The sequence below is a fragment of the Zosterops lateralis genome (assembly GCF_965231275.1).
Source record: "Zosterops lateralis genome assembly, chromosome: 20".
NCBI classification, from domain to species: domain Eukaryota; kingdom Metazoa; phylum Chordata; class Aves; order Passeriformes; family Zosteropidae; genus Zosterops; species Zosterops lateralis.
The window spans coordinates 11,164,548-11,176,408 of record NC_139780.1 but is presented as its reverse complement, the minus strand read 5'-3'; the positions used below and the strand labels follow the sequence as shown (position 1 = coordinate 11,176,408).

Genomic DNA, 11,861 nt, shown 5'->3' with positions numbered 1-11,861 from the left:
AACAGGGGTTTTTTAGAACAAATCATCCGATGTTTGTAAGGTCCGTGGGGTTTTTCCAACCTGTGTTGTAGCTCTGTGCGGTGCGAGGGCTGATGCTGCCAGGACATCTAGTGGCACACGTATGTACTGCCCAGAGAAAGAACATTTCCAGATAAACAGATTTTTTTTTTTCATGCTTCCAGATATTTCCTGGTATCTGTCCAGGTTTCTTTGGCTGTTGGTGAGATTTCTCTGTTTGTTTTTTTTTTTTGTTTGTTTGTTTGGTTTTTTTTTCTTTGCCTAAGAATATACAAGGGGGAAATGAATTTGTGAGAAAGAATGTACAGGAACATCTGAATCATCTCTATTAAGAAAGATGGGACATACTACACAGTCTTGATAAAATAAAGGTCAAGGCCATTGATTTTTCTCTCCCTTTTCACCCTCACTTGCCTGGTCCAGTCCAGTTGTTTATCTGTCTCTAGACAACAGAACTTGCACAGCTGTTACTCCACACACTGAAAGAGAAAATCAGAATATCTGAGTCTTGGGAGCTGAAAGCACAAGGCTCCTCACTGAAAGATTAGATTTATTGACATTGATGGCTCCCCGTTGCACAGTCTTTCAAATTTATGGTTTTTTAGCAATGTGTCGACCAAGAAGCCATTTTAATTGCCCTATTCATGTTCATTTTGCTTCTTGTGTTACTCTCATTTTGAGCAACAAGTCATGGAAACCAGGCCCAATCTGCTTTTTGTTTTACTTGTAAATGTGACTACAACTACTAGCTTAAATAGGTGCAAAATAGTTTAAATACGTGCCAAAGTAATCCTGTAAAGAAGCAGAAATCCTTTTGTTTGTCACATATTTTTCTGGCGATATTCAAAATCAATACTTTAACCCTGGCTTTAAATAGAAAAGCAATTTTCCTGTTGTTTGGACTACCTGATGTTCAGACGTCTGCTGTTGCCATAGCTCCCAGGAAGAAGCTGGAACTTGCTGGTAGATCCACGGCTGAGCTGGAAACAACCACTTCACCCTTCCCTATAAACAACCATCCCACATCTCCCTGTGGACGATGCTGCAGGGCTGAGGTAGGAAGAGCTCCAGACTTTTTTTTTTTGGTTTGTTTGTTTTGTTTTGTTTTGTTTTCTTGGCATCACCCCACAGAGGCTGGTCTGGGGGAGGCTTAGGGGGTTCCTTAGGGCCAGTGCCCCTCTCTGAGCCCCATGGCCATGGGGGGACCCACCACCCAAAAGGGACCCCACTGCCAAAGGGGGTTCCAGGGCTGAGGAGGGACCCAGCACAGGGCCCGGCTGCCTCCATGGCCCTCACGGAGGAGCCTGATCCAACCTGGGGGACATGGTGGGGAGCAGCCCGTGGGCAGGGGCGACCCAGCGGAGCCCAGAAGGGCCTCAGGGGGAGAGGAAAGGGCGGGAAGCGCCTTCCCCGTGGGGAAAGGCTGAGGGAGCTGGGGCTGCTCAGCCTGAGGAGGTTGTGTGGAGACATCAGAGCACCTTCCAGGATGTGGAGGGGCTGCAGAAGCCGGAGAGGGACTCTTCGGCAGAAATTGCAGTGACAGGACAAGGGGAAAGTGGGTTCAAACCGAAAGAGGGAAAATTCAGGCTGAATATTGGGAGGAAATTCTTCCCTGGGAAGGGTGGTGAGGCTTTGGCAGAAATCGCTCAGAGAAAGCGAGGCTACTCCGCGGGAAGCGTTCAAGGCCGGGTCGGACGGGTTTGGGGGCACCGCGGGTGGCGGGAGGTGTCCCTGCCCGGGCAGGGGGTGGCACTGGAGGACCCCCCATGCCCAACCCCTCCATGACTCCCCGACAGGACCCGGCCCCGCCCACCGCCCTCACGTGATGCAACCCCCGCCCGACACGTGACTGGCCTGACCTGGAAGTGGCGCGCGGGGGACGCTGACGCTGGAACAAAGATGGCGGCCTGCGGTGCTGGGGCCGTGCTGGGTCCGCTGCTGCTCCTGCTCCTGCTTCGCGCGGGCCCGGCCCGCGCCCGTGTCCATCACCTCACCCTCAAAGTAAGGTCTGCGCCGCCCCCGGCTCCGCTGGCTCGGCCCCCGGGTGCCCTGAGGGGAGCGGTGAGGCCGGCCCGGCCCCGCGCACCGCCCGCGGGCCGGAATTGGTCTCCCCATGTTCTTTATTTTCGTTCTGCTGCGTGTCCTGACCCTTCTTTCTCTTCGTTTCTCTCTGAGCTCTCCCTCTGCTCCCCCCCTGCCCGGCCTCAGCCCGCCCGGGCCCCGCCGTGTTGTGCTTTTGCCGTTATCCTCCCGCTCCCTCGTACCGCATCCCCAGAGTCCCGTCCTGCTTTTTCTGGCCGCCTGTTCCTTAGCCGGGGGTGAAGCGTGTGCAGAGGCCTCAGAACTGCCGTAGTTTGAAGCTGTAACTGCTTGACGTTCCGTTGAAAGCGATGTGGTAAGACAGGGCTGAGCGTGAGCTGAGGGAGAGGTTTCTCTAGGTGGATTTTGGTTGAGTTCCGTTTAGCTCTGCCCTGCAGTACCCTCCTGTCCTGGGCATGGGCTGCAGCTGCTTTCCACTAACCGAGCAATTAGTAGAGACTGAGGAAACCGATGCTGGCAGCTTTCTGTTTTGGTTCCATAGACTGTCGGGTGTACTTTGAAGGAGTGGTGTGCCATCCTGTGACTGTATTTGCGACAAACTCGTTATTCAGGGTGGTTGAGGGGAGGTGCCGGAGGTCAGGTTGAGGATGTGCTGCTCCCTGTCGTGCTCTGTGTGAGCTGCTGCCCAGTTATTATGGGATAGAACTGCCCTGATGCCCTTTAACGGCTTCTGTGGAGCTCATGGAAAGCTCTGTAAGTTTTCAGGATTTAAGTTTTGTTTTGGTTGTGAACAATGTGCAGTATTCTGCCGATAGAAACATTGGAAGAGGCAATAAAGTGGTAAATGGCTGGGACCTGCATTGCTGTGCTGTTGGAGCAGCTTAGGGAGAATCCAGAACTTTGCAGGAATTCCACCTCAGGCTTTGGGATACAGTAACTGCTGGAGGTGTTTGTGTCTTACTTGTAGGAAATTCTCTATGTAGTTGTTTAAAGCGCAACCACAGGAATATTGTTGTACTTCAGGAGAAGTAAACTTTTTCCTGAAGCAGTAAATTAGGAGGCTTGTGCTAGTTACATCGTTGTTTTGAAGAATTTGTGACAAACAGCTGAGTGCTGAAGGATTTCCTCTTGAGGTGATTCTTTACCCTTAAGTAGAAAACTTTCCAATTTGCTTCAAGAAAATATTCTGAGTATCAAATATAGTGGCTTTTAGTCCCTGTTAGGGACTGCCTGGATCAGTTACTAAATCCTGTTTGCTTTTTTTTTTCCCCTCAGAGTGGGGTGTGGGTTTGGTTTTGCAGCTGTTTTGTGGAAGCTGCAGCACTGACTGACCAAGGGCTGTGAGGAGTAGCAGTGAGTTAATGCTTCTGCCCACCTGCTTTATAAACATGAACTTTATTGTTAGAGCCGTTCCTCTCTTCCTCTTTCATCCCCTGCTTTACAGCCTTTATGTAAACATTAGGCTCCAACAACTGAGTCCTTTCACAATGAAAGCTCCTTTCTGGTGCTCTTACAAGTGTGCCTTGACGCTGAGCCAAGCTAAAGGCCACAGTTTCGTGGGAGTGTTTGATATTAGGTTTCCTCAAACAAGCTGTTATTGCTTAATTCAGAATAGTTTTATTCTTGTATCTTCATAATTACCGAGCTAACGGGAAGCTTTTTTGTTGTCGGAAAAACAAGCCACAGTCTGGTAATTTCCATTCTAAAAATAACTTGTCATCTTTATGGAAGTGAACAAAAGTTCATTTTTAATTTTTTTTTCTGCAGTAATTATTTGCTTGCATTTTGCTGTTAGACTGACTTTGCCAGAGAAGCTCCTCCTTGGCAGCAATTGTTATCAGCTTCATTAGTTCAATGAGAAATGTAAAAAAACCCCAAAAAACCTCAACTAACACCGCATACCCCCTACAAAACAACAACAACAACAACAACAACAACAACAACAACAAAAAAAAAAAAAAAAAAAAAGCCACAACAACACCCTACAATAATTGGGAGTTACAGAAGACCAACAGAAACAATTTTCAGAGGAATCCAGAAGTAACTGTAGTTGAAATGTTTCTCTTGGCCAAAAAGAAGCCTTTATCAGATATGGAATTATAGAGAAAATGTTGGTTTTCAATGGTTGCTTGTAAATACCTGTGACCTTTTAATGTTGATAGGCTTCAGACTTCAATAGCTCAGGTTGAAAATACCTTTCACAATATTCACTTAGTCTTATGCAAATTATAAGCCTTGTTATTAGTCTCACACAAATAATACGATTCTTTCCACGTAAGGGTAAGCACTCTCTAGTGGAACTTTCTCTGCACTGACAGTGTGATCCCAATTAGATTTAGGATAAAATGGTAGAGAATATTTTTCTATCCATTATGAGCTATGGGATCATGGATTCCACTTCCCTGTAAAACCTTATTCAAGTGTTGCAGGATCACTTTTTATCCTACAGGAGTGGAGGAACTGGGGAAGGTTTTTATGGAAACAAGCTTGAGAACTTCAGGTATTGGTTTGACTGTTAGTGATGAGTTCCAGATAATTTCTTCTCAGTAGAGCAGGCTTAATTTTAAATGCATCCTATGTAAATTAAATTAACGTGTGTGTTAACAACTTAGATGCTGAACCATTCACTTGTATGGGTTCACACCTTCGTTGTAAACTTAAATATTTCTGAAGTCAGCAGTTGAGTGATTATAAATAAAAGCTGGGTTCTTTCAACCCCATTGGTAAGCCAGTGTCTTTAGGCTGTCAATATGTGGAGCGGTAGATGCTCTTGCTGTTGCTGGGTGGCAACTGGTGACAGTGTGTGTGTGGGATCATGTAAAGCTGAAGGATTTGTGAACTAAATCTGTAAACTCTAAGCACTCAAAGCTGAGATAAAACCAGGGAGGAAAGTGGTATGTGTTGTATATTAATTATCTGCTGGTGGTGGGGAGCAGATCAGTAAATGAGCAGAGTAAGTCACTTCAGTTGAACTGAGGAGCTCCTGCAAATGCTCTAAACTGAGTAGCTGCCCCTGGTCACACTCGCAAGGTACAAAACCTTGTGGCTGGATGACACAGTGTCCCCCTCAGGTTCACCCAAACTCTTCTCTGTCCAGATGGGGTTAACACATCTGATGTGCCCTATAAAGAGCCAGGATGGATTTTCTGTACTGGCAGGGAAGTTACATGGAATGCAGTGTTAGAGGAACCAGGTGGGCTCTTGTTTCAAGCATGTTCCGTGGCCTAGAACCTGAAGACAGCAGAGCTCTAATCCTCTGTTAAACAAAGCATCTGCTGAAAGCCCTGTGTCACTTAACTTTTTTTTCCTCTCCTGAGCATTAAGGGACCCATCTGGTTATTTGCCAGGTTAACTTGATTCTATTAGGGTGATCTTATTACAGCTGGATTACAGGTTAGCTGTGTCAGGTTTAGTGTCCTGCTGTTCCAGTGAGTGATATTTATGAGTCAGGAACATTTTGTGCAGAGACGTCAAAATGAATACTGGGGTGGAGGGAGAGAAAGAACTTTTTGTACTTGTACAATTTGTAGCTCAATTTCCAGGGCTGTCTCCAGAGCAGTTTGCCCTTAGCAGCTGACTTCTCTTTATAGAGTATTCTACGATCTGATTATCTTTTCCTAGAAGAAGCTGGAGGAAGAAACTTTTTTTTTTTTAGTGCCAACTTGGCAAATGTTTTAAATTGCGTTGTAAATTTGCTTTTTGATTTCTGTTGCCTTGTTTCTGCTTTTCCTCTAATTAATGACCCAGTATGTTTGAGGGACCAGCTGCAGACAGGGGATGTGACCTTTTGTCATCTGATGTGGCAGTTGTGTGTGACGTCAACTACTTTCCATATGAGGTCCTTCATGGCCTCCTTATTTTTTTTTAAAAATAAAGCTCACTGTACTTGAACCTTTATCAGCTGTGCAGGGCATGAGAAGAGATCAATTGCTATGGTTTCCTTGCCAGACTGAGAGAAAGGAAGTTATTCTGCAGCCGAACTGGGTGTAGCAGAGGGAATTAGCATTTTCCTGCTAGAGAAACCAACCCAAGTAATTCTGGTTTTGGTATTTATTCTGGTTTTTTTTGGGTTTTTTTTTTTAATGGTAAAAATAATTTGGAGGTATGGGACTACATACAAAACTTTATTTTCACACATAGTTTTTCAGTGTATTAGTGTTTGCTTGTCCAAACACTGACCCTGCCTAGCACAGGTGACTGAGGGGATGACAGTGCATTTGTTAAACCCTTGGCCAAACCCCAGCTCTTGGTTAAGTAAGATCCCCAAAGTCACCTATTTCCTCTTCAGTCTGTTGCAGTGACAGTAGCCAGCATTCAAACAATAGCTGTCTTGATGTATCTACAGTCACTTTGGGGGATTTTGCTGTTTAATCAGTGATGCCAGATGCTTAAATTCTTCCAGAATTTTGCTTGCCTATTTCCCAGTAGCATAGCCAGGCAGTTAGCAGAAACATCTGTTTAAAGTTCTTGCTGTTCGGGTTATTGGAAAATTTGGTCCATTCCAGTGAAATAGTTGGTTACATCTGAAGGTATCCTAAAGAGATTTCCTGTTTGCATAATTAGATATTTTGCATGAATATTCAAGTGTCAATCACTCACCCTGCTTCCCCTTGGCTGCAGCAAATGACACTGCATGCGTTTATAAACTTGCTTTCCTTTCTAACAGGATGATATGAGACAGAAAGTGCACCTGAATACCTTTGGTTTCTTCAAGGATGGTTTCATGAGAGTCAATGTCAGCAACCTTTCCCTGAAGCCACCGTTGAGCCCTGCTGACATGGACAGTTTATCAGTGAGTTCCTTTCTTGTGAGGTCTCCTGTGTAATTGCCCTTGCACTGGTGGCCTCCACTTGTCTCAGGTGTCAGATCCAAACTCTTGATGCTGTTGGCTTTGCTCCCCAGCATGAGCCAATTATGAGGATCTGTGTATTGAGATTTATTCCTGAGCACTCTCCATTGTGCTTTAAGGAAGAGCCTTTAACTTACTGGTCCTCTGCTGAGCTCTATGCACACATCTATAACTTACATTGAACATCAATTTCCTAACAGTCCTCTGATGTGAGATTTTTTCACACTGTGTTGCATTGCAATTCAGCTTGTGATCATTGTGTCAGTAGGTTTCCAGAGCAATGACAGTGTTATTTTTAACAGAACTCTAATGCTTGTTATATAGCACATTATATTAGGGGTTTTAATAGAAAGACTGAAATACTAGATTAGATAACAAACCTGAGTTTTTACTCTGCACAGTTTCACCTCTTCATTGTTATAAAATTATTGAATGGTTTTTTCAAGCAAAGACATGTGGAATAATACTGAAGTAAGTTAAAATGTTCAGAGATAGAAGGTAATCCAGATTCAGTTTGGGTTTGAATCATATCTTTTTTCCTGGTAGATATGGATGAGTTTGTTACATTCAAATGTATTTTTTTGCTAAATTACTTGATGAGACAAATACCTGGACTCTGCCTTAAATGTAGGTTAACTTGTTTAGAAAGCAGTGTCCTTGACTCTTTCAGTAGTGGTTTGGCTTCAATTTGACAGATTCTTCTCAATTGTCTCATAGTTGGGATTCAGTTTGGATCGAACAAGGAACGATGGCTTCTCCACTTACCTGGTAAGAGAAGTGAACTTGCTTTTCTAAGCTGGGACATCTCATTACCTGACTCTGGAAATGGTTGGAAAAAGTAAAACAAAAAAAGGTGGGGGGATCTTTAGACATGGGAGGATGTGAAGGATAATTTGGATTTACAGCTTGCTGGGCTAAGAATGGTAACCTATACCTGGAGGGGGATGTGTCCAGAGGGCACTTGGGAGATGTTTTGTTCATGTTACCAGGATGAAGAAGTGGATTACTGTATCTTGAAGAAGACGCCAGCGCCAGATGTCTCTGTTGTGATCTTACTTCTGGACATGAAAACTAAAGTGTGAGTAAAGAGTGTACAATATGCTTTAAAGTTACTTCTTTAGTTGAACACAATGTAACACTTGAGGGATTTTTTAAGGGCTTGGAAAGCTGCTGGGCATGTAGGTTTTTTTTTTAAGGGGTTACAGGAGAGTTGAGGGGGAGGTAAGTGTAAAACATCTGCAATATAAGATGATCCAAGAATTCTTCCTGCTTATTGTAGGGGTAAGGGGACAGCAGGCAAAAGCAACCTACCTAAATTGTGGTCAATGAGCTTAATGAGCTTTGATGTTTTGGGTCACTTTTGCACTCAATATGCAATTTTATTGTTTGTCTTGAATTATCTCTTTTTTTTTATGGAAGTACCTTCAAGTCTGTATTGCTCTCTTTTGCAAGAGCTCACGTGTGGTAATGGAGTTTCTGGGAGACTCTGCTCACCAAAGCTGAAGAAACTTAATTTTCTTCATCCGCTCTTGTATTTCATGTAGAATGTAACACAATAATCAGTTCTGCTGTAAGTCATGATCTGGTTCTTGCCTGTTCTTTGTGGTACAAAAAGCAAGTCAAGACAAGTTGATTTTCCTTTATTGGGTGTATGGCTGTGACAGCCTCTTTAAAAATGTTGGTTTGTTTTCATTTTGTAATAAAACCTCTTTGTTTCTTTAGTGTGAAAGTACAGTTCTCTAAAGAAGCTGCTCCTTTGTTACCTAAAATTTTATTTGTATCTGAGGAAAATGGTACTGCCTTAAATACCAAGCTGCTAAAAACTTCTGAACCAAGCAGCGATTCTGGTAAAAATCCTCCAAAGACCAACGAAAATACAGATGGCAGAGGTAAGCCAGCTAAACCTGACCTGTGTGTGCTCTCACTGCTGATTCCTTATTGCTGTCCATCCAGCACTGAGTTGTGGTCACTTTCTGGGGTCCTCTGGGGCTGGAATTTAATGTACATCCTCTGTAAACCTGTGCACAGAGCTGCCTTTGGGACTGGAATCTCCTGCTCAGTGATTTGTGTTCACCAGTCCTGTTGATCCATCAGAGAGACAATGAGTGTTGGAGGCCTTCAGTGCCTCTGAGGAGGGGTCAACAACTCGGTTTTCTTTTGTCTGGCAAGAAGAAGGCTAAAGGGGGAATTTTATGGCCACCAACAGCTAGTTGAAGGAAGGTTAGAAGGATAATGATTTCAAGCAATTTTTAGTAGTGGCACACAATGTCTGTTTCCTTTTATTAAGTCTTGGATGTTTCAGATGGGATAATAGGACAGAAAATAAGTAAAATAAATAAGGTGTCTTTCCTAAATAGTTATTCCAGTATTGTAATAGATCATTTGTGCAATCCAGTCTCCATATTTTGAAGTTTTAAATGCTTGAAGTAAAACTGGGGCCAACATGATACAGTTGACACCAGGTATGCTTTGAGTCAGAAGTTGGATTTGTCTTCACAAGTCCTTTCCAGCCGCTGTTTGTATGAGTTGAACTCCTATCACTTAGAAACTATGGAGAGGGAGGAGTAACTGTACCAGTAATCTTTCTAGGAGGCACAAACCTTTGTCTGGCTTCCAGACCAGCAGACAAAACAATTTTATAGTCTCAGCTCTAATAGGATTAGCTCATGTTATCCCTTCCTGGCAGAGTTTAGACTTCAGATCAGACTGTTGAGCAGTCTGATCTGGGGTAGTCTGTCTTGGCCTGTCACGTTCACAAGCTTTGATACCATTCACAAGCCTGGGCAGCTGTTGTAACAAGTCAAGAACCAAGGATGGATGGCCCTGGAAGATAATGGGTCTGACAGCTCTTGTTTAGCTTTCTCTGGTGTAAAAGGTGTAGCATGAATGTGGATGGTGCATTGAGATGTGAGAGTTAAACGCAAAGCTCAGGTCTTGAACTTTTGCTTCCTGGTAGAAAGAGATGACCTTATGTTTGAAAAGCTTCTTACAGAAGTAGAGTCAAACTGTAAGCTTGACTGTGAAGGCTCCTGTCATCTCAAGTTCAGAGGACGTGCTGACCTGGCAGGTCACGTATGCTTTTGTGGTTTGTTTGTTTGTTTGTGTTTTTACTGGGAGCTCAGTGGAAAGCTGAGAATTTGTTCCTTCCTCACGGTTAATTAGGATTTCCATATGTTTGTCAGGCTACGTATTAATGCTCAGATTGTGATTTGTCAGTGAGATTAACAATACTCAGTCATAACATAAAATGTCAGAGCTATAGCTTGCATCTGGTTTAGGTCACCTGCCTCTGGTCCCTCTCACCAGAGGAAAAGATTTCTGGGGTAGGCTTTTGTAGGAGGTGTAAGAGTAGAGAATCATATCCTGGCATTTGAGGATGTGTTCTGAATGAGTGCTGGCTGTGGGAAGAGTCCTCTGAGAGTAAGGAGAGACTGTGGAAAAAAAAAAATCTGTGTTAATGATTAGCTGGGAAACTGCCATGCAGACAAGTGTAGGAAGATGTGAGTAAGGTATTCACAACGTGGTGGTTTCTGAGGATGTCTAATGCAAACACTAATTAACATTAACTGACATTAATACTTTTATCTCTAGGTAAGAAGTCCAAACGAAGTACAACACCCTCCCAGGTAAGAAATTATCTGGAGTTCTCTTTCAGAAAGAACCTGGGGGGATACTCCAGTATAATTGTAGCAGAAAAATGGAGAGTATTTGCTGTTGCTCTCAGCCTCCCCTGTAAATATACAGAATGCAAATTTGATTGTCTGGTTGATGTAGTCAAATGTTTTAGTTACCTTCTTCATAAAATCTAAAGGTCTCTTTTCATTTTCTGAGCAGATGGTAGAACAACATCCTGTTCACGATGATGGAGGAACTTTTTCATTTCAGGTAGGGTCTGTCAGTGTCTAAACACAGTTCCTTCACTGTCCTACTTTGGAAAAGTAAAAGTCTGGGATGTAGCTGTCTTTCTGGTAGCAGGAGTTTGCCTGAAAATTTATTCATTTCCATCAATGATGGAAATCTTCCTTTTTATGTTATGGGAGGTGTTTTTAAATTTGCTTTGTTTTGATGCTGTTCTAACTATCAGTCTACAAGCCTCAGCATATTAAAGTTTACTGTGATGCCAGTAGTGCAGATCACTGATAACAAATAGTTGTGACCTGGCTGATGACTCAAGGGGAAGATCCTCTGTATGAAATCAGATTAATGCTTTGTTTGGACACCCTGGTTCTGTTGTGATGGTTGGTTGCTATAAAACAAATACATTTTAAATTCTGTTATCTGACACAGATGTCATTTCCAGAGCTATCACAATTTGCATAGTTGGGGGAGGAACAGAAAAGCTGCAGGGCAAGTATAATAAAAATTTTATGCTTTGCCATGTCAAATAAATGATACTTGTGGTTGTCTTTTCTCTGTGGTGAACCAAGTTAAGCACTGATACTTAACAGGCTTGGATTACCAGAGTGCATAATCCTAGATAGGTGCAATGATTTTGCATCTGGAATTCTGTTGAAACTCCAGGTGTGCTGCTATCTTCAGAACAGTCTGTTTGCTGAAGGGGAACCAACTGACCTCAAATAACTGACTTCTTTCATGCTTCAGTAGAGATGACTTCCTACCAGGGCAACCCTGTTGTGAATGAGAGGAATGCTGACTTTTCTATTCCTCATTTTCAGTTCTTTTTTAACATCACCTCGGATAAACAAGAAGGTCTTTACAGCCTGTATTTCCATAAGTGTGGCAAGGAAGGGCCAGCTAATCAGCTGCTGTTTAGTCTTGATGTGAGTACAGCTTCTAAAGGATAATTAACTCGTTAGCTTACATTGCAACATCCAGCTCCAGCTTGTAACCAAGCACACATTGCACGAGTGTACATATGGGGTGGGAAGTGATTCAGAGTTGTGTGCCAGTCTCTGCAGTGGCATTTCTGAAAGAAGTGACTACTGTAAAAATA

General features: G+C 43.3%; 1 protein-coding gene and 1 long non-coding RNA gene across 4 annotated transcripts in view; one reads left to right on the top strand and one right to left on the bottom strand.

Annotated features, from left to right (window-relative positions):
- Positions 1-428: 428 nt before the first annotated feature.
- Positions 429-1,068, bottom strand: LOC310917468. Its single transcript, XR_014591456.1, has 2 exons — positions 925-1,068; positions 429-497 (listed from the first exon to the last, which is right to left on the bottom strand). It is a non-coding gene; the product is annotated as an uncharacterized lncRNA (long non-coding RNA).
- Positions 1,069-1,917: 849 nt separating this feature from the next.
- The window catches only part of GPR107 (G protein-coupled receptor 107), a gene marked incomplete at both ends in the record, with an annotated part of 32,994 nt that continues 23,050 nt past the window's right edge, over positions 1,918-11,861 (top strand). For all 3 annotated transcript variants that reach the window (XM_083875713.1, XM_083875712.1, XM_083875714.1), the window contains 8 exons: positions 1,918-2,019; positions 6,725-6,850; positions 7,625-7,675; positions 7,897-7,985; positions 8,630-8,796; positions 10,499-10,533; positions 10,742-10,792; positions 11,584-11,688. In XM_083875713.1, coding sequence (XP_083731839.1) covers positions 1,918-2,019; positions 6,725-6,850; positions 7,625-7,675; positions 7,897-7,985; positions 8,630-8,796; positions 10,499-10,533; positions 10,742-10,792; positions 11,584-11,688 — 726 coding nt within the window. The remainder of the gene's footprint in view (positions 2,020-6,724; positions 6,851-7,624; positions 7,676-7,896; positions 7,986-8,629; positions 8,797-10,498; positions 10,534-10,741; positions 10,793-11,583; positions 11,689-11,861) is intronic.